Genomic DNA, 23,460 nt, shown 5'->3' on the forward strand with positions numbered 1-23,460 from the left:
CCAAGGTGGCCAAAGAACCCCGCCTCCTCCTATGGGTCCTCCGGTGGCCCACAGGTCCTAAGATTCACCCAGGGGGTCTTGGCCCAGCTGGAGGTGGACCCGCCTCCTGGGCTCAATGCCCCCTCCCTTGCACACCTCTACTGGTGGCCGCTTGCGCCCCTCCACTGCGCCGGTAGCTGGATCCGCAGCGGCCGCCGCGTGAGGCGGCAGTCACGTGTTGTTTTGCCCGCTGCCGCGCGCCCAGAGTGAAGTGGGCGGGGGCGCGGGCCAAGGCGGGAGGGGGCTGGGGCGGGCCGATGGGGGTAGACGGCCTCTTCCACCAACCCTCCCTTCCTCGAGTGCCCCCTCCCCCTTTCCGCTCACCTTAAAACCATCGTGCATCACCATGGCGAGTAGCTCCTTCGCTCGCGACCAAGCGACAAGGAGACTGAGAGCTGCAGCAGCGGCAGCAGCGGCAGCTCTAGCAGCGGTGACCACCACCCCGCTTCTTTCTTCGGGAACCCCGACCGCACTCATTGGGACCGGGTCGTCTTGTCCGGGAGCCATGTGGCTCTCCACGGCCACTGGCTCCCGGTCAGACTCCGAGTCTGAAGAGGAGGACCTCCCCGTCGGGGACGAAGTCTGCAAACGCGGCTACCTGCGGAAACAGAAGCATGGGCATAGGCGTTACTTCGTGCTCAAACTCGAGACCGCTGACGCCCCAGCTCGGCTAGAATACTACGAAAATGCCAGGAAGTTCCGGCACAGTGTCCGTGCTGCGGCGGCTGCAGCAGCGGCTGCCGCCTCTGGTGCAGCGGTCCCCGCGCTCATCCCTCCGCGGCGCGTTATCACCCTGTACCAGTGCTTCTCCGTGAGCCAGCGAGCTGATGCAAGGTACCGACACCTCATTGCCCTTTTCACGCAGGACGAGTACTTCGCTATGGTGGCCGAGAACGAGTCGGAGCAAGAAAGCTGGTACTTGCTGCTCAGCCGCCTCATCCTCGAGAGCAAGCGCCGCCGCTGCGGCACGCTGGGCGCACAGCCGGACGGAGAGCCGGCCGCGCTAGCGGCGGCAGCGGCGGCGGAGCCACCCTTCTACAAAGATGTGTGGCAGGTAGTAGTCAAACCCAGGGGGCTGGGGCATAGAAAAGAGCTGAGCGGCGTGTTCCGGCTGTGTCTTACCGACGAGGAGGTTGTATTTGTGAGGCTGAACACCGAAGTGGCCAGCGTGGTCGTCCAGCTCCTGAGCATCCGTCGCTGCGGGCACTCAGAGCAGTACTTCTTCTTAGAAGTCGGCAGGTCCACCGTTATCGGTCCAGGGGAGTTGTGGATGCAGGTCGATGATTGTGTAGTGGCACAAAACATGCATGAGCTGTTTTTGGAGAAAATGAGGGCCTTGTGTGCAGATGAATACCGAGCCCGCTGCCGCAGTTACAGCATCAGTATTGGCGCCCACCTGTTAACCCTGCTGTCCGCTAGGAGGCACCTGGGCTTGCTGCCGCTCGAGCCCGGCGGCTGGCTCCGAAGGTCCCGCTTTGAGCAGTTTTGCCACCTTAGGTCCATCGGTGATGGAGAAGATGAGATGCTTTTCACCAGGCGCTACGTAACACCCAGCGAGCCTCTGCATCCCTCCAGGCAAGGAAGGCTGCACCTGCCCAGAGGGCGCAGGTCCAGGAGAGCGGTTTCAGTGCCAGCCAGCTTTTTACGCCGCTTAGCGCCCAGCCCGGTACGTGCCCCTCACCCTGAAGAAGACCCCAATAACAGAGCTTGTGAAGCCTCTGGCTCCGACTCCGGCAACTCTGGGAGAAAAGGGAAAGAGGTCAAACAGAGTCAGGAAGGAAGTGAAGGCGACTACATGCCCATGAACAACTGGGGTTCAGGAAATGGCCGGGGCTCAGGAGGTGGCCAGGGCTCAAGTGGCCAAGGCTCCAGTAGCCAGAGCTCAAGAGGAAACCAGTGCTCAGGTGGGAGGCAGGGATCTGGAGGCGGCCAGGGCTCAAGTGGCGGCCAGGGCTCAGGAGGCCAGAGTGGTGGAGGAAACCAGTGTTCGGGAGATGGTCAGGGCACCGCAGGTGGTCATGGTTCAGGTGGTGGCCAGAGACCTGGAGGTGGGCCTGGCTCAGGTGGTGGCCAGGGACCGGGAGATGGCCATGGCACAGGTGGTGGCAAGAACTCTGGAGGCGGCAAAGGCTCAGGAAGTGGGAAAAGCTCAGATGGTGATGGTGACCGTGGAAAATCTCTTAAGAAAAGATCCTACTTTGGCAAATTAACTCAAAGCAAGCAACAGCAAATTCCGCCCCCACCCCCACCCCCACCTCCACCTCCACCAGCCGGAACAACTAGTGGAAAAGGGAAGTCTGGGGGAAGATTCCGCCTTTATTTTTGTGCTGACAGAGGAGCCACAAAAGAACGCAAAGAAGCCAAAGAGGTGAGAGACACAGAGACTTTAGAAGGTGCAGCTCGTGGTCCCCACAGAGCCAGAGCTTTTGATGAAGATGAAGATGACCCATATGTGCCAATGAGGCCAGGGGTAGCTGCTCCTCTTGCAAGCTCCAGTGATTATATGCCAATGGCTCCTCAAAATGTCTCTGCTTCAAAAAAGCGCCACTCTCAATCACCTTTTGAAGATTCAAGAGGATACATGATGATGTTTCCTAGAGTGAGCCCACCACCTGCCCCTAGTCCTCCCAAAGCACCTGATCCTAACAAAGAGGATGACTCAAAGGACAATGACAGTGACAGTGACTACATGTTTATGGCGCCTGGCGCTGGTGCAATTCCAAAAAACCCCAGAAATCCTCAGGGTGGCTCTTCATCCAAAAGTTGGAGCTCCTACTTCTCGCTGCCAAATCCTTTTCAGAGCTCACCCTTGGGACAGAGTGACCACAGTGAGTATGTACCAATGTTACCTGGAAAGTTCCTGGGGAGGGGCCTTGACAAGGAAGCCTCATCTAACTGGGGCCCCAAAGATGCACCTGCAAAGCCTTCAGCCGAGGGGTCATTCTCAAAGCCTAGAGATGGGGAGTCACCTTCAAAGCCTTTAGACGATGGCCCCCCAAAGGATAAGGCTAAGAGACCTAACCGGCTCTCTTTCATGATAAAAGGAAATAAAATCAAGCCCAAACCACAAAAGCCCACACAGGAGCAGAGAGAAGCTGACAGCTCTAGTGACAACGTCAACATTGACTTCATTAAAAGAGATAGCAATATGTCAGCCCCCTGTGCTCAAGGACTGCCAGATTCATGGGGCATAATCGCCAACCCCAGACGGCCAGCCTTTTCTAATTATGTGAATATTGAATTCGGAGTGCCATTTCCAAATCCAGCAAGCCGCCTCTCAGATCTCTTAAGAGCTATACCAGGTGCCAACCCCCTATCTCTGGATGGTGCTAGGTGGCCACTTCGTCCTCTTCCTCCCAATGCTACAGGTAGCAATGCTAATATGCCAGAGGGCGAATACATTGAAGTGATTTTCAACCCAGCAATGACACCAGCCGTGCCTTTTGCTGACAGAGCCATTCGCTATGATGCTGAAACAGGTCGAATCTACGTGGTCGACCCATTTTCTGAGTGCTGTATGGACGTTTCTCTCTCTCCTAGCCGATCCTCTGAACCACCACCTGTAGCTAGGCTGCTGCAGGAGGAGGAGCAAGGGAGAAGACGCTCACAAAGCCCTACGCCAAGTTTCTTTGCAGCCGCCAGGGCCGTTGTCTCGGCCTTCCCGACTGACAGCTTCGAAAGAGACCTTTCTGCTGCCCCCTCCTTGGCTGCTGCTCCGGCAGCGGCGCCAACCTTAGCCGTGGGCCGCGCGTTAGCCGCGGCCTCCGCGCTAGCTGCGGTCCCGGGCATAGGCGCAGCCGCCGCGGGCTTAGAGGCCGCTGCTGGATTTGACTCCGCCTCCACCCGCTGGTTCCTACCTGTTGCTAATGCTGCTGCTGCCGAGCCGGTGAGGGGGGCCCAGGACATTGCTGAAGGCGCGAATCCAGGAGTCCCGGACCCAGCAGCCGACCTTGCTGGAGGTGTGAACGCGGCGGGCGGGGCCGCTTCCGCAGCTGCAGCAGCTGCTGCTGCTCCCCCACCACCACCTTGCCATCGCCTGGGGCCGAGACCCCCGGAGAGAGAAGATTCTGAGGATGAGGATGAGGATGACACTTACGTGAGAATGGACTTTGCCAGACCTGACAACAAGAAGTTCGACTCTCCAAAAAGAGGTTGGTAATTTTATAATTAATTCCCATAAAGTTAATGGTCATTGCTTAATGAGTGAGCTGAAGCGCTACCGTCCACAGCCTTAAGGATAAGGGAGGTAGCATTTCATTATTGGTGCTATTTAACGTGGTGGGTAGAATTCAGTTTTAAATTTTCACACGAAACCATTTTGATCTTTGTAAAACCTTAAGCTTTCATCTAATCCTAAATTTAGACAAAGCGGGTTATCATTGAAACATTGATTCTACTTTTTAGAATTAGTTAAAACTAAAGGTCAAGAGGATGCTTTCAAACATCCTCCATTTCTAAATGATAAGACAAAGCAGGACATGGTAAATTGAGTGCCACCAACCCATCACCTCATTTTCAAGTCAACAACTAAAAGATGCTTTTCCACAAATGCCTATATTTAAGTGCAGGAATTAAATAAGTGCACAGGATATTAAGCAGTAACAATCAAGTATTGATGATGCTTTTTGAAATGCAGTCATTGTTTTGCTGGTTTGCTGTGATTGACCAAAAAGGCTAAATCTCATTTGTTACCATGAATGAAGGGGGGAGCGGGTAACAACGCATAATTAATCCAAAACAGGAGATGATTAAAAGAAGATAGTATTTATCTTTGGCTCTGGAATGTGTTTTTGTGTTGATCTTTTTTTGCTTTGTTTTTACACAGGATAAATTGTGAGAAACCGTGTGTCTCTTTTCTCTGTCACTGGTAGGGACAGGCAAGTCATCTTTGCTGTGCTTCATTTTCTTCTTTTAACCTGCCACCCTTTCAGAAGAGGGTGTGGTGACAACTTGATAATGGATAGGAATATTGTTTCAAAGGTTTAAAAGGCATTTAAAACATCTAATTGGTGCGTCTTCTGGGAAATCAAGGAAAGCAAGATAACTAGGCTGAAGTAAAAGCTGACCCCAGGGGCAGCCTACCCTGGAACAGTGGGAGGTTTTTAAAGGGCTAATTTTCCAAAGAAGTAAGAGTAGGATCTGTTGCTCTTAGAAACAAAACTTAGAGTAAATCTACTATGTACAACTTGCACAAAGTTGTCTTGAGACGTTTTCAACGAATGGTTGCAAAAGAGGCTGTCCTCATAGTCACCACTGCCTTCCGTTTTTAGTAAAACATGCTTCTTTTTAGTGAAGGGAAGGGATGGACCCCAGCAGCTTTCATTCCAGTAGTCAGTTAGTGAAGATTTTTGCTTTGCTTGCTTTGTGGAATGCTTTTGTGATTGGATCTCTGCCCACTGTGCTTGATCAGGCAGAACAAGTCCGGGACTGATCACAACAGTCACCTAACAAGCTCCCCATTTAGTGCAGGTGTAGCCCCCCCCCACCTCCCCTTTCTCCTCATGCTATAGAAAACTTGCCATACAAAAACTCACATTTGCAGCACAGACACACTAAAAGAGTGATCATTAAAACGACAAAAGGATGCTTTGGCTTGCCAAAGAATTCAATTCAGATGTCCTTTAAATTGTAAGCCTCCTTCCCAACACACACACACACACACACACACACACACACACACACACACATACAATAGCACCACTACTCCATTTAAAATTTATAATTCCATTTCTAAGAAATTAATTAATAAATCAGCTTTTCAGAAACCACTGTATTTCATTTGGTAAAGTGCACCTGAAAATTGATTTCAAGCTAAAGTTGGAGCCTAACTGCTGAAGACAAGGTTTACAATTTTGATGTAAAATGCACATCAAAATAGTTCATACATCAAAATAGCTGCTTATGAAAGGGATGAGTTTTCATGCAGGTTTGCCTATACTTTCCAATAATCTTTGCTTAGGTAAAAATTAAAAATAGTGAAATCTGAGCATTCTTCAAATAAACCTTGCCTTCACAAAGACTACTGAGATCCGATGATCATTGTAATAGTAACTACTTTGGAGATCTGACATTTTCTAAATGTATTGTATATTGAGGGGATTCCTAACTTTATTGAGTGACTACAGCAAGGAGACAGTATCTCACAGGAAGGCAGACACTTAAATTAAAGAGATTGAATGTGGTAGCAATTTGGGAGGTTAAAGCACTTTATAAATGGAAGATATTTTTTATTGTGTCATTGGATTAGCAGTGAAGTGACATTTCGCCATTTAAATTTAGGATTAAGTTTTTGAAAAATGCCTGGTGTTGAGGGTGATTCTTGCACATTATTTGCTGATATATAGAGAAGGAATGGGGGTGTGTGAATGGGGTGGGGATGTGGTAAAATACCCATTGCAAGAGATGACTTTTTGGTTAGCATTTTAATGTGAATTGATATAGTAGAGTGATGTCTTCAAGTGTTTTGAACAGGCTGAATGAATCTGATCATTTCTTAGTATAAAGTTGTAGAATACCTTTTACCTATTTCTTCTCTCTCTTCATTTTCTTATTTAATGTTTAAAAAATAAAAAGACCTTGCTAGGAAACAAAAAAGTGCCCTGATAGAGAAGCAAGTCATACATAGTGTTAGGAGTTATGTGTTTTAAAAGTATTTTTGATTTTATGGAAAGTGCTTAGAACAATACCTGGATCATAGTAAGTTCTATACATGAATTATTATGTAGTTATTATCAGTGTTGTTGTTACTCTTATTACATTTAGATATACAAAGCAAAATTAAAATTCTCTGATCACAAATTTCTTTTTTCAGTTAGTCTTATTTAAAATACTCCATGGAGTTTTTCATAGTCACGCTCTTCACAGTTGAAAGCTGATCATCAATGAGACTGCTTTTTTCATGAAACACAATTAATAATCTCACTTATCTACAGTCACTCTGCATATGAGAAAGTACTTTAAGGGCATTTGTTCAAGTCAGAAAGAAACACTCAGAAATATAACTTGGATATTACTTTTTTAAAAAATAAGTGAAATCTTTTAAAGCATTTGTTGAAGATGAAGTGTTCACATTTTGGATTGTAGTATATGTTAGCATTTAAGAGGAAAATGTAGTTTCTTGTGTGGTTTAGTCTGACTCCTAATCAATGTATGACCCTTTGCTTCTATTACTACTTTACCTGATACAGAATCGATAGTTTGAAATAAATTGAGGTGAAAAATTCCCTAGTTTTTCATTTAAGAGATAGGAGAATGAAAAGGACAGCTCTAGAAGGTATGAGATAATGGGTCAGCCATTAGTTATTTTATGATAGTATCTGGTATTTAAAAGCAAAAATAATTAATTAACTTCTGAAATTTTATGCACTGCTATCACCTATAAGATGCCCAAATTTCTTTTGAGTGTATATATCCCTGCCAAATCTCATTGCCATAAATTATAGGAGTAGGAGCAAATTATTTTTATTGTATTTAACTTATTTATTACAAATTGCTAGAATAAAACCTGGATATCCCGGAGATTTCTCAGCCACCATTGATGGGTCACTTATTTTAGGCAACATTCAACGGCCTCTCCCCACAATTTGGAAAGTTGTTTGGAGTAATGAGGTATTTGACCTACAATAATTAAATAGGACCTCGCTCAATTAAAGTTAGCTAAAGTTGTTGGCAATCATGATTCATTTGCATTCATTCTATTTTAAGAGAGAAGCTTCCAGGATAAAACTCTCAGACATTAGCAAAACATCTCCATCAAACAAGGACCAGGGCTTTAATTAAGCACGCCAGAATATCACACACGCATAAAAGCTCAAACAGGATCTCTTGCTTTCTTTTCCTGTCCCTAATCGCCAAACATGAACCAAAATACTTCCGAGTCATTGGCAGGGAGCTAGTTGTTTTGGGAACTAACTCAGGCTTCCAAAAAACTTCATGTTGAAACAGATGTGCCTGGCCAGTGTAGGAAGAAGTAAGGAGTACTGTATGTGATTTGAAATGGACTGTTGTTAAATTGTCAATTTGTTGTTGATTGAGGGAATGCTTTCCAGTTGCAGATTGCCTTATAATTTGCAAAGCACATTCACATACATTATTTTACTGATGAACGGTAAGTACTGGAAATGAAGCCGGTGTTAAGAATTTTCCTGTGGTCAAAAAGGTAAGTGGCAAAACTGCAAATTTAAATCATACATCTGATTTCAAATCCAGTGCCCCACCTAGAACAGCACAGTTCCCTTTTTAATCAGGTGTTCAATCAGTTATTTTCATATCAATGAAAGATTGTCATATAGGCAAGGACTGGGAAATTTATATGTTTGCTTGAATTTGATAGTAGCAAATTTTGTTGTAACTTATTTGGAGTGTTTTAACTGTGGACCATTTGCCAGGGTTTGGGTAATTTTCATTACATTGAACTGTTTGCCAGGGCCTTAGAATAAAAGAATTTGACTTGGGCTGGAAGTGAATGTTTTAAATTTGATCTGGGGAAGAGCTAGCTAATCTTTACCTCCCAAGCACAAATAATGTGTGTATCTATTTAGTTCCTACAGAAACATTGAAAGCAATGAAAATGAACTGAGGGTGTATTCAGTAAATGTCCATTAATAAATGGTCATTTCCTTAACTGAAATTAGATTTTTATGATTTTCCTAATAATCCAGTGACATCTGCCAGCTATATCAAAAAGTCTTTTCATTTAATTTCTTTCTGTATAAAATCTGATATTGTAATCTAAATTACCACAGTGGGCAAACAGGATAAAGTATGGTAGGTAGAAGAAAACATGCTGTAGAAATAGATGTTCATTTATTTAAAAAGTAAACTTACTTTTGGCAGTCAGGCAAGTAGATTTTAGAAGCCTTGAAAATCAAATCCTCTCCTGAGGACATAAAAATCCTTGTTTAAAATTAAGTTCATTTTGTTTAGCACCTTTTTAAGTCTTTAAGACTATGTAAAAATAGCCCAGACATTTTATTGGCAGTATTGGAAAATAGCTTTTGTAAAATGCTTAATTAAAGTCTGCAGTATGTTTTGTCTAAGAGGTGCTGCCGGCTCTTAGGTGTTGAGGATCATTTACTGGAAAACATTGCTTGGTCCTGAGTGAGAAATGTGAGATTAAAAAAAAAAACCTAAAACTTTTTAAGGGCTAGAAGGTAACTCAGTGGTAGAGCACTTGCCTAGCATGCACAAGGACCTGGGATCCATCCCCATACCAAAAAAACAAACAAACAAAAACTACTTTTTAATGAAATGAATACATTACAGCATACTCCATTATTAGCAGAACTATCAGATTTCTAATTTTAAAGTATTTATTATTGTTTATGTAGCTATGGGGCTCACATTTCTGTCCTTTGGGAAAGTAGGCTCAACACTTGAGAAATAGGATTTTTTAAGGATCTATATATGTAGATATATGATTTGCATTTTTTACCTAAGGAATTAAATCCTTTTTGAATGAAAAATTTGTGCTTAAATATTTATTTAGTGAGATATGAAAGTTACTGCTATTTTGTCCCCTAGCTTCCTGATACTCCTTCCTTATTAGGATTGCATTGATTGTATTCTGTGAGTTGTGCCCTCATGTGCCCTTTGCCAGACTTGTGCCCTTTTTCTCAGAAAACCATGCCTTTCCTGGTTTCTGAAAGGGTGAGAGGGCCATCCTGAGAGTCCCACGGGGCCCACAGTGGACCTCCCTAGATGTTTTTAGTTCCTAGTTCATAGCCTTCCTGTGCTTAGCTTGCAGGAACAGCCTCCCTTGAAAGGGATCCTTGTACAGTTTCAAGCCTGTGCTGCCTACTGTACTCTGACTTGTTGGCAGACGCAGCTGTCCTGGTGTTTAAAGCTATTTTCATGGTTGGATTGACCACAATATGTTTGATGCTAGCCAGATCTTCTGGATTTACTGAATATCCAATTCCCCACGAACTGTAGGCACTTTAGCTAGTTTTCACAATTTATATAATTTGCCTCTCTATGATTACTGATTTTCTACTTGTAGACTTGAAACAGAATATCAGTGAAATCTTTATCTTTAATTTCATCTTGAAAATTGCTCGCACGTGCCCCTATGGTGCCCGTGAAAGGGTGACCAGCAAATGTAATTTTAACCCCTGCTTTTTATAATAACTTTTAATAACTTATTCCTTCACCTTAAAAGCATACTAACCTTGTCCTTAACCTCAGTCTTTGCTTTAAAGGAATCCTTATTATGGCTGCAGCTCTTCTCAAAGTCTCCTTTCTATGTCACCCTGGCTCCAAATATATTTCAGCATTTTGAGTGCAGGGGACACTATTTCTATTGTTACATGTGTATTTCCCTGGAGTCTCAAATTGAAAGTTCCAATGCATCTTCTCAGAGAAATGATGATTGGATGTAGTCAAAGTAGTTTCTCTATTAGTTCAGGAACTGCACAGGTTAAATATAGGCATGTGTAGACAAAGCTACGAACTTATTCACCATTTATTTATGACAGTGTTCTATGAGATAATTTATTCTGAGTTTCAACTCAACAATGAAGCTTGGAATATGTCTCTTTTGTAAATTGGAGACTGCCTATATTAGAATTCTAGTAACTTGCATTCTTTGAGTTGGCAGTAACTAGGCAGCAGAGTGAAGTGGACCAAGTGTGGGTTGGGAGATAGTGGAGAAACTGACCTGGGTTGAAAATCCTGTAGCTGATCTCCAGTTTGTATCCAGATCATTGCGACTGGAGTTAACATGTATAGGTGGTCCAGGGCTGCTTAGTGAAGGGCAGGCTTGGAATGATTTAGTTGACTTTGAGAATACGGAGGTATACAAGTGTCATTATTTTCCCTTACAGATTATTTTGAGTATTCTGTCACAACTGTTGCTATTATAGGGAGAAATATGTTTTATCATCTGATCTAAGACTTTTTTAATAAAGTTTTAGACAATTATCCTCCTATACATTCACAGGGCCCCAAAAAGTGTGATGACTATTCTTACTGAAGAGAAAAACACTAATAATCCAAACATAATGTGAAGCTAAATAATAAAATTGTATTATTATATATTCATCTCTAGGGTATACACTTTCATTTTCCTTCACTTCCTTTTGTTTTTCTGCCTTTGACGTTTTGTTTTACTTGGTTGCCTCTTGCTTATGTGATCACCAGTTGATTGTAGGGATAGCAATGCGGACTAAATGGACAGAGTGAGGATTTTCAATAGAACATGACAAAACATTTTTTAGTTCTAGGAAAACGGGAGTTGAAAAGAGAACTTAGACAAAAAGATTGGAGAGGATGAAAAGAGAATAAGAGAATAACTGAATACATTGTTCCAGTCTCACCTCTGTCTGGGCAGGGGAACTATTGCTGTTTTGGACTTCAAACAGTAATAGAGGCAGGTTTATGATTCATATAAAGAGGTCTGGAACACCCTGGAGGAACTGCCTTCTTGGCTCGCCCTACAAATTTCCAGGGATATTGAAGTCATATGTGCTTTATTAGTATATTAAAGGTTAATGTTAAAGTTTATATCATTATAGAAGTTGAAACAGAAAAGTTTACCTCTTTCATTTTTTAGAAGAAAATGATACCTGCTGGATTTGGAGGAAGTAGAAGGGAAATATTTTGACCCATCAGAGTCTATTAACTTTTCCTCTCTTATAGAGAGAAATTACTTCAAGACCTTGCCACCTGTTAAAAAGGTGTGGAATTAACTTAAAAGATCTTTGATTAACTGGAAAATAAGAATATTCAACAAGGTAATTTTTTATAACCTGTCAGTATCAAATAGGAATAATACCTCAAAAACAGACCACATTATTTAAAGCATGGCCATTTACTCTTCTCATGGTGAAATGATATAAAAATGAACGGGAGACAGTATTCATTCTGTAGACTGTTTATGATTTGGGTTTAATCCCGAATTGCTTTCTTTTGCCACCCAGGAAGCATCCAAGTCGCTTCCTTTTGCTGTTCTTTGGAATATGCTCAGGGAATGTAAACTAATTTTAATATTGGCCTAAGTAAAACAGGATTATAAAGGCAAATCCGAAGCTCAAATTCCCACAATGCATTTCAGAAGCAAGTTAAATTATTTGGGGATTATCCTGTTTTGGAAAGCATTATTCCTTTCTACTAGGATAGTTAATCAGGAATCAACAAACATATTTTGTAAACTTGAAATTACACAATTATGTGCCAGGTCTCAGTCATCAAGCATTCACCCAACACTGGTGTAGGTATTATAGGAAAGCAATGTAAATATAAGTCAAATTTACAGAAGAGGACTGGGGTTGTAACTCAGTGGTAGAGTGCTTGCCTAGCACATGTGAGGCACTGGGTTCGATCCTCAGCACTACATAAAAATGAATAAATAAAATAAAGGTATTGTCTCAATCTATAACTAAAAATATATATTTTTAAATTTTATATAGTAGAGCCTATAATTTAGAGTAAGGAAAGAAGAAAGAAAAACTACTCCAATATCAACAAATGCCCCATATTTCTGGCTTAATATAATGCCAATGACATAGTTTTTGGAGCTTAACTTATATTTCATATTAAATCCTTTGTATCATAGAAGAGAGTAAGAAAGCCCCCTTAAAGCACATTCAGTGTGGTATGTATGAACATAGAAAGATTTTTTAAAAGTAAATAATGTTGTTTCTTTTTTTTAACCTTTATTTTATTTATTTATATGTGGTGCTGAGAATCAAACCTGGTGCCTTACATATGCCAGGCAAGCATTCTACCACTAAGCCACAACCCCAACCCAGGAAAATATTTTTATATTAAAACAAAACAGTAAATTAAATGAGGTGAGACACCTTTCTAACCTCAACATTAGGTAAAAAAAACACATTTCTGATATCTGAAAAAATTCCATGATACTAGTATGGCCTAATTTTATGCAAATAAATAAAGGACTGCGTTGCTAACAAGTACTCACAGTTAACCTATGGCTGTCACAGGCACATTTCGTCCTGTAGAATCTAAAATATCCTAGAAATAAGTAGAATCTAAAATATCCTAGAAAAAATAGACTCATTTTTTTTCCTTTTTAATATGAGAAGAGGATCCAAACAATGAATTGAGACCAGTAGCCCCAGTAGGTACGAGGGGAATGGAGACCTGAATGCTTCATATAGCTGCGAAGTTTGTTGCATTCATCAAAACATCTGATGAAAAAATGAATAAAGTGTATAATTCCAGTTTAATTCAAAATATTGTACTTGAAGTCTACTCTGGGAGGGTGCTTCTTATGGATTCTTGAAGTTGTCTCAAATGCATTAGAATAATTGGTACTTTGATGTGACTCAGTCTTCAAGTAACACTGGTATCCCATGTCCAATGAGCAAAAAGCCAAGAGAGTAACACTGTAACCTCTTTTTATTAGACAGGTGGAAATTTCAATCAAATCTCCTTTACAGGTCTGATTTTGTTCTTTTAGAAGAAATTCTGTATTTGGGTCATGAGACTATCACCATGGCTGTGCTTAAATCCTTTGATTGGTGCCACATAACCTGGTGAAGGCATAATCAAGCATATAGGAGAAATAAAACATTCTCTTTGTCTGCCTGATGCCTTTCTCACTTGTGGGTGCTACTATGCACCAGAAATGGTAGACTGGGGGCAAGAGGAGTAAATGCTCTGTGTCTTTGCCCAGCTTGTGCTAGTACCTCACAGGTAGCCAGCAGAGTTGATTAACCATGTCGATGCCAAGGAAATCTCAAAAATGTCTCACAAATTTCTAGTTAGATTTTGTTTTGTTTTGTTTTGTCTTAGAACATGGTGGGGGTAAAAGCTCTTTGTACTAATCTTGAAAATAATTTTTCTTTTATCATCTTTTTTTGTAGAGTGACTACATTACCACAGAAACACATTAGAAGAAAAGTGACACTTAAGGATTTCCATCTTTGTCTACTCCAGATCTGCCTATAAGAAAGGAAATTCAGAGGCTTCTGAATAGAAAGCAACCTAAATTTCTACAATCCTACATGTGGACTCTGGCAGTTGAATGATCCTACACAGAGATCATCTTTACTACTGCCTTCTGGATCCATTGATTTTGAGTTAAGAATATTCACACTGTGCTTTGTTTTTTGTTGTCTAGTTTCCCTCCATGATCTATGTCTTTGAAAGGAAACGAATGTTGTAAAAGTTAGCATCTTGTAACTGTTTCCTTTTCTCTTAAAACCATTATTTCCCTGTAAAATGAGCCAATACCAATTTTGATGATGCATAATATGTAGATTAATTTTGAAGGTACAAAACCTTTAAACAAGGGCAGATGAGAAAAAACAACTTATACTAATAAGAAGGTAGGTATGATCTGGAATATTCTTTCTCTGAATAGTACATACACAGAACATTTCTTGATCAAGGATTTAAACGACAACTGAACTGATATCTTGATGGGGAATTTTCAATATTTTAAAGGCAGGACTAAAGGACAGATATCTCAGTTTTTGTTCATAAAGAAAACTACAATTATCTGTCCATATTAAATGTCAATGAAACATCTTGAATGAACATTTCCAACATTTTAAAGACAGAACTGAGGAGCAGGTCTAGCTACCTGTTTATATATAACATGGTGAAGTTCTGTCTGCAAATCAATTGAGCATTTCCAAACCAGTTATTTTTAAATTTTGTTATAAGACCTACATTTCTCCCCAAAGAAGCAATGTTCCCCAAAATTTGCTTCTCATAGGCCCCTCTCTACATCCCTGGGCCTTTCTCTCTTCCCTTCCACCCTCTACCCCCGCTCTTTTTGGCCCTCTCCCCAACATACACACTCCCTCCTATGCCCAGGACTCCTATAAAGAAATCAGTTTCCCATATTCAAGAAAGTAGTGTGTACTTATCAATTGATATTCTGACTAAACTTAAGCCAAAAGGAACCTCTTATAAGGCCTTGTTTCCTTTGGACAAGGATCTGATATAAGATGTACTAAATTAAAAAAAATCAGAGCAAGCTTTCCCCCTCCTATTTTTGCTTGTCTCTGATGGAAACTGAATTAAGATTTTAGGAACCTGGACCTTTGAGAACATGACACCAACAGGTGGTGACCACAGAGGATAGGCACAAAGGTCTTGAAGCTTGCTTAGAGCTTTGTTATGTGGTGGCACACAAATCTTGGCTTGTACCATCACTGGCAAACCTCATCATATCACAGATGGGTGTGAGTGTTTGAGTGTCTTAAGTGTGTGAGTGCTAGTGTGTATGCACATTTGTGTGTATGCATACCTTTGTGTACCTGTGAACATGTGATTATAGATGTACCTGTTGTGTGTAACTCTGTTAAAAAAATTGCTTCGCATTTAATGTGCAACTTTGAAGTAGCGTAATATTTAAAGTGTTTTGCCACTCGGTTTTGATGTCTTTGAACGTGTACTTCTATCTTTGAGCAGGCTTATAGTACATGTTGCTAACTTTTCTTGAATAACCGAGTTGACTTCTATTTTTTTCCCTTGCCTACCAACCAAAGGGATGGGGGGGGCTTTTTTTTCCCCTTGTGAAGGGTGCTGAGGAGAGGGTGTGGCTACAGGGCCAGTCACTGCTCTAGTTCCTGGTCATTAGTAGTGCATCAGCTTTATCAGTCCCTTCAGACTCCTCTTTTTCAACCTGCTCAAATAACGCAGTGTGGCTTTTGTTCATTATGATAACAATGTGCTCTTCAGGCAGCCTCTTTTCAAGCTTTCTGTCACCAATTATAATCAAGTAAGTTCAGGCATTATCATTCAGAATTGTGGGAAGAAAAGTTTTTTTTTCCTAGGGGGAAATGCTATATCATTTATTTACATGTTAGGTTTGGGGGCTGCCAGCAGACAGGGTACTGAGGGTACAGCACAGAGGTAACACTTGCTGAATAAATGAATGGAAACCTCATACACAACAGTACATACAAATAGTAACAGGTACAAATAGTCACAGGTACAGCATAACAAATATGCAATCTTTTTGACACTACTTCTTAGTTTACAGACACAATTAATTTATTCAGTATTGTGCTGGGAGAATCTCATATAGAGTATGTGTACCAACATATCACTTACCTTCCAGCTATCAGTTTATGCTGCTGTTAAGAAAAACCAATGATGGAACGATTTTTTTGTGACCTCTACATTAATTTGGTATCACACATAGTTACTTGGTCAGTAAAAACTAAAACCTTACAGTTCCAACAGCTCATTACATTTGCTATTTCTGCTTCACAGATCTGCTTTGAGTTGCTTTGGCTTTGTCTTCCTTTGTAAATACTCTTATACTTTCTTCTTTGTAAACATCTCATTTGCAGTTTTGGGAGACAACCTTGCGACTCTGTATAGTGTTTATATATATATCTGACTTGCCTTTCCATAGAGCTACTTGCAATAAATGTGTTCATGTAAGTTATTCGTGTGAAGAGTCATCTTTTCTTCTTTTATTTTTTTTTGTAGTTGTAGATGGACAGTATGATTTTATTTTATTTTATTTGCTTTTTTTTGTATGTAGTACTGAGGATCCACCCCAGTGCCTCACACGTGCCGGGCAAGCACTCTGCCACTGAACCCCAGCCCCAGCCCTTATCTTTTCTTAATACTGCTGTTTCTACTCCCCTATAATATGTTTTCCTGTTCTGTGGTATAATTGGCTTCATTTTTCAATAGGGGTAATCCAAAGTTTATATTAAAATTACTTTAAAAAATTTTTGTTTTAGTTGTAACTGGACACAATATGTTTGTTTATTTATTTTTTATGTGGTGTTGAGGATCAAACCCAGCGCCTCACATGTGATAGACAAGTGTTGTACCACTGAGCTACAGCACCAGCCCCTGTTAAAGTTTCTCTGCCTAGAAACATAAGTCAACTAACTATTGAGTCTGCCAGTGTGGAGGTGATAGTAGTGCAGAACAACTTAGGAAATGACTTACCTGAATTTTCATGTGAATCCTACATTGATGCACATATGCAACTAGGTTGAAGCGATCATTTATAAATTGTCTCCTTCATTGCCACTCAGTAATATCCTTTAAATTACTCCCTTTTCATTTCCTTTTTTCTTTTTGTAGTACTGGGGATTGAACTCAGGGGCCTTCTACCATTGAACTACATAATCACTCCTTTTTATTTATTTATTTTTAAAATTTTGAAATAGGGACTAACAAAGTTGCCAAGTCTGGCCTTGAACTTACAATCCTCCTGCCTCAGCCTTCCAAGTAGCTGGGATAACAGGCATTTGCACTTCCAAACATGCCCTTCCTTATTTTTAACCTCTGGGAAGAAAAATGTGAGTACATGAAAATTAAACCAATGGTAAGACAGCAGTTTTGCATTCTGGAATGTAGAAAAAAATGGATTTAATAACAACAATTATTAGCAAATTATGTCACCCTTATTAGAAATCAAAAGTTTAAAGAAATGCTAGAAAAATAATTGCCCCTCCCCCATTTTTTCTTTACCAAGTTATCCTTGCCACATAGAAGAGCAGTGAGACCAAATTTGGGACCAATGCCTACCCAAGAATCAGTAGGGGGAGAGAGGTATCCATGGAAGCATCTGGATAACAAGATAGGAAGGCAGGTCCCAGATCATGTGAAAAATCTATAAGTCACATGAGTTGTGTATATGCAAAGAACTGAATTGGTTGTGCAGCTTGAGAAGATGTATGCAAAGCAGTATCACAATGGGAAGTTATAATTAGAATGCCTTTATTATTAGAAACTGTCAACAACATCATTTAGCTTCTGTGTCATTTTATAAATGTATAAACATCTTCATATAATTTTATTAATACACACTATATATATATAAACTCTTAGTCCCTACATCATGGGGATAATCTATATTTGTCAGAGCATAGCCCAAATGTTTTTATTCATCCCCAACAGACACTTAAAATAATAACAATAATAACAAATAAAAATTAAAAAATATATGAATAGGCACTTCCATGCCCATCAGTTCAAGTGATATTTGTATATTCATTTTGGTGTTCATAGGACTTGAATTCCTGGAACAGTAGGCACAGACTAGCTGCTTCAATAATCAGTAGAACTCACTAGAAAGAATGATCTATATCCAAGAATGCATAACCAGAGCTTCCATTTCTTTACTCTCATAGTCTCATACATAGTAACCAATGTTCTCTGTAGAATCTGAAAGGGTCCTGTTTCTTTAAAACATAAAACCTTTCAGAAGACTTGTCAGGTAAAAGATGCATAAGTATACACTAGTTAAGCACCTCCCAGAGACAGCTTCACAAAATATTACTAGGTGCTAATTGACCCCAAAAGGCATCTTGGAAATGTTCCAAAATGCTTTCTAAAAATGTTTTGAAAACAAAACTGACAAAAGGCCCAACCAGGAAAATGTGTGCATGTGAATTTGTATGGGTAAACCAGATCATGGCCCCCAATTTATAGAATGTGCAAAGGAGAAATTATGCAAAATTAATGCACAGAATTAGGTTGGACTGTATTCTGTTTTAGAAAATCCAATTCATTTTCCCTCCTAGACATGCATTTAAATGGATGCTGGTTTTCAGGCAGCTACCTTAAGTCCCGTTTGCTGCTTAAGTGTACTTCAGAGATAAGAAATGCAACTGAGCTGTACAAAATGAGACAACTTCCCTCCTGTCTCCTGTGCATGATAAATGCTAAAGCAATTAGGAACCACTGTTGCATGCTACATTGGAATTTGTCAGCAACATCAGTGCTGTGCTATGTAAATGGGGAAACTTATTTAGAATAAAGTCCTGAGAATTTAAGAGGAAGCCATTGATTTTACTTAATATTAAACATTTGGGTCCATAGAACTGAACTAGAAGCAATCTACTCCTTGACGTTTCAACCTCAGAATATCCATTATAGGGTCTTCTATTTTCACTGGTAGTAATCTGAATTAGCATTTCAATAACAAAAGGAGCAAGGAAATATTGAAATGGAAAGCAGATTCTTAAGTGTCTACAGAAAAATGTGAAGCTTTCAGTTCATTCTGTATTTCCACACTTGCAACCCCAAGGAAGGTTTTCAACATTTTTGCATTTTCTGCATCATTTTCATGGATTTGAAAGTATATATAAAATATATTAAAATACATTCTTGCTCGGAATTCTGTTATTGTAGTTTTAACATCTTCAGAAACAACTTAGGAACCATCTTTCTGACCTTGTTTATTTATTGTTTGTCCCCCCTTAAATTAAAATTATGGTCATTCCAGGAAGACCAGAGATATTGATAGTTGTGCTTAGTTCTTAGAATAATAGCTAAATATTTTAGTTACTGTAGATATGTTATGGAAGATAGATAGCTGAAAAATCTTTGCAAGGTAACCATGTCTTCTTGTGGAAATATGTAAAGAAATAATAATAATAAAGGGGACACAGAGACAAGGTGCAGAGGCAGGAAAGTGGCAGAGTGTCATGTAACTCCAGACTAAGAATAAATCTTTTAAACATTTCATCCTACTCCTTTACTAGACCTTTGATCAGGACATGGATAGCTAGGAAAGATGATTGCAATAACCTCTCCAAAGAAGAGAAGACATGAAGAGAGAAGTAGTTGAATGCTGATAGGGCTTCTTCTATATTATATCTAAGATTTCTTGTAGTTCTAAAGCCAACTCCAGAGTATTAACACTTTAGAAAATGCTGGTTCACTCTTTGTGTGGAGTTGATAGTCTGGAGTTTTGTGAATCAGGATAGTCCAAGCAAGATGAGAGTTTGCCATATAAGATTTGAAAGGACATCTTTCTATTCTCCCTCCCTGTTTTGACACTCCCCATCCTCACTAAGGAATGTCTTCATTAAACCTGGTGCTCACAATAGTTCTTTTTGTAAATTCAGAGACTTTAAAACAAAATTTTCCACTTTCCTCAGAAAAAGAGAAAATAGAACTTCATCTTGCTAGAGTGAATGAGAAAAAAATATCTTAATTGAAACTCCCAATTACTAAATCACAACTGAGACAAGAGACTAGGCCATTCTAATACAAATATTCATATTACAAGAGATATAACAGATGACTCTACATTGAAAGCCAAATGTGCCCCACAGTAAACAATATCCTCTAGAACGATTTTAACCTAATGTGGTCATGAATATATACTGTGCTGGTATCAAGTCATTGTTAAATAAGGAGAAATAAGAGCTTCAGGAAGACTTCCACTTCTGACCAAGAAAACCCTGATTTATTCTGCCACCTGAAAAAGCAAAAAGTGAAACAAAACAAAACAAAAGATCAACCGACAATCCCTACCCCCCCAAAATTCTAAACATGAAACAAGGGTTTTCAAGATATTGGGCATCAAGCAATTAATGACTGGGATCCCTGAGAGATGAGAAACCTGGTGATCCCTACAACTTTCCTGGCTGACTGCAAGGAGAACCATTTCAGGCCATGGGGCAGGGTAGGGGAACCCAAGCCACCTTCCTGAACTGAGGAAGCAGAATGGCAGTCACAAATTTTACATTTTCATTAACTGCATTAAATGTAAATGGCTTGAACAATCCATTCAAAAGGGAGGGAGAGATTGGCAGAAAGGATATAAACAACACAATGCAAGCATATGCTACCTAGCAGATAAACATTTAAGATGTGAAGACCTAAACAGATTGAAATTAAATGGACAAAAGAAAATGTATCATGAAAACAGACAAAAATGGAGCTAGAATGGCTATATGAATAACAAATAGAGTTTGGAGACAGAAAGTGCTAGTGGAAATAAGACTTTTTATAAGGATGAAAGGCTGACTTCAAGCCTGGTTCAGTGGTACATGCCTATAATCCCAGCAGCTAAGAAGGCTGAGGCAGGAGGATCATATATTCAAAAATCAGCCTCAGCAATTCAGGGAGGTCCTGAGCAATTTAGCAAGACCTTGTCTCAAAAAAAATTTTTTAAAGAAAAAGAAAAGGGCTGGGGATGTGGCTCAGTGGTTAAGTTTCCTAGGTTCAATCTCCAGTATAAAAAAAAAGATTAAAAAAGTGAATCCATTAAGAAGATAGAATAATATATATATATATAATCCATGAATACATAAAGCAACTGGGCATTAAATCAATGAGAAAATAGAAGACTTAAGCAATACTATAAATTAACTCAACCCTATGATAACAGAATATACCTTGTTTTCAAATTACATTGGGATAGAACATATTTTAGTCCATAAAATAATTCTCAATAAATTTTAAAGCACTGAAATCATACAATGTAAGTTCTCTAACATTGGAATGAAATTAGCCCCAGAAACTTGGAAAATTCACGAATATGTGGAAAATAGCTAACACTCCTTTAAGTAAACAGTGAATAAGTGAAGAAGTTGCAAAGTAAATTAGAAAATACTTTGAAATGAATGAAAACAAACCACAACTTACCAGAACTTGTGGGGTATGGCTAAAACAATGTTTAGAGAGAAATGTAGCTTTGCAAATGCCTATATTAAAAAGCAGAAAGATAGCCAAGCATGGTGGTTCATGAGGCTGAGGCCGGAGGATTGCGAGTTCAAGTCAATCTTAGCAACAGCTAGGTGCTCAGCCACTCAGTGAGACACTGTGTCTAAGTAAAATACAAAACAGGGCTGGGGATGAAGTTCAGTGGTCGAATGTCCCTGAGTTCAATCCCTGGTAACAACAACAACAAAAAGCAGAACAACCTTAAATCAGTAATCTAAAATTCTACCTAAAGAAACTAGAAAAAGGGCTGGGGATGTGGCTCAAGCGGTAGCGCGCTTGCCTGGCATGCGTGCGGCCCGGGTTCGATCCTCAGCACCACATACAGACAAAGATGTTGTGTCCGCCAAATACTAAAAAATAAATGTTAAAATTCTCTCTATCTCTCCCTCTCTCTCATTCTCTCTCACTCTAAAAAAAAAAAAAGAAACTAGAAAAAGTAAAACAAACCAAATACAAAGCAAGTAGAAGAAAATAATAAAACTAGAGTAGAAAGCAATGACATGGAGAATTGAGAATAGAAAAACAATACAGAAGTTTAACACAATGAAAAGTTGGTTCTTTGAAAAAATTAACAAAATTGATAAGCCATAGTTAGGCCAAGAGCAAATAAAAGACTCCCATTATGAAAATCAGGAAAGAAAGAGGGAACATTACTACTAATATTACAGAAATAAAAATGACTACATAATACTATGAAGGATTATATTCAAACTTATTAGATATAGTAGATGGAATAGATGAATTTTTTGGAGGATATGAACAACTAAAACTGACAAGAAGAAATGGAAAACTGAATGAATATAACAAATACTGAGGTTGAATTTATTAACTTTTTAAAAACCTCTTACAAATAAAAGCTCAGGACACATTACTTTAGTGGTGGGTTCTATCTAATGTTAAAAGAAGAATTAACACCAATCCCTCACAAATTTTACAGAAAAGGAGGTAAAGTGTCCCAACTCATTCCATGAGGGCAAAACCTCATAAATAGCAAAACTTTGATTCTAAAACCAAAGATACCACAAGGAAAGAAAACCCAGAACAATATTCCTTAAAGATAGAAACACAAAATCTTTAAAAACATATTTATCAACCCAATACAACAACATATAAAAAGCCTAGGACCACATATTTTCACTGATGAATTCTATGAAAAAGGTTTGTTTTTTTTTTTTTTTTTTTAAATCAGACCGGTCTCTCAGTGTTGTCCAGGCTGCTCTTGAAATTGTGGTTTCAAGTTATCCTTCCACCTCATCTTCTCTAGTAGCTAGTATTACAGCACACACCATAATATTTGACATTTGGCTTTATTACACATTTAATGATGAATTATCACCAATCCTGTTCAAACTCTTCCAAAAAATTAAAGTTAAGGCAATACATTCCAAATCACCCTAAGAGGCCAGTAATATACTCTGATACCAAAGCCAGATAAAAAACTTATAAGAAAACTAAAGAGCCATATCCCTTATGAATAACGAAAGATGAAAAAATTCTCAAAAATATCAGCAAATGAATTCAGCATCATGTTAGCATGGTTATATACCAGAAGTAAGTTATATTTACATTTAAATTAATCAATGTAATACATCTAAATAATAGAATAAAAGAAAAATCCCCATATGATTATCTCAATTGATGCAGAAAAAAAGCATTTCACGGTATCCAATACCTTTTTTTTTGGACTTACTGGGGATTGGACCCAGGGGTGCTCAGTCACTGAGCCACATCTTCAGCCCTTTTTATATTTCATTTAGAGGCAGGGGCTCACTGAGTTGCTCAGGGCCTCACTAAGTTGAGTATCCAATATCTTTTCATGATTAAAAGCAGCCAACACTAGGAATACAAGGGAACTTTCTCAACCTGATAAAAAGCATATATGAAAAACCCACAGCTAACATCATACTTAATAGTGAAGGAGTGAAACTTTCCTCCTTGGATCAACAACTAGAAAAAAAAATCCAATTTCTTTCTTCTTTTTTTTTTTTAATTGCTGCTGGAGATCTGAACCCA

The 23,460-nt window shown here is 39.6% G+C and overlaps 1 protein-coding gene across 1 annotated transcript; it reads left to right on the top strand.

Annotated features, from left to right (window-relative positions):
* The first annotated feature begins 282 nt into the window (after positions 1–282).
* On the top strand, positions 283–16,407 carry Irs4 (insulin receptor substrate 4). The gene is made up of 2 exons (XM_005323365.4): positions 283–4,190; positions 13,869–16,407. Exons 1-2 carry the CDS (start codon positions 386–388, stop codon positions 13,871–13,873), a joined length of 3,810 nt encoding a protein of 1,269 aa, XP_005323422.3. The 5' UTR covers positions 283–385; the 3' UTR covers positions 13,874–16,407.
* Positions 16,408–23,460: the final 7,053 nt, after the last annotated feature.

Source organism: Ictidomys tridecemlineatus, chromosome X, assembly GCF_052094955.1.
Source record: "Ictidomys tridecemlineatus isolate mIctTri1 chromosome X, mIctTri1.hap1, whole genome shotgun sequence".
NCBI lineage: Eukaryota > Metazoa > Chordata > Mammalia > Rodentia > Sciuridae > Ictidomys > Ictidomys tridecemlineatus.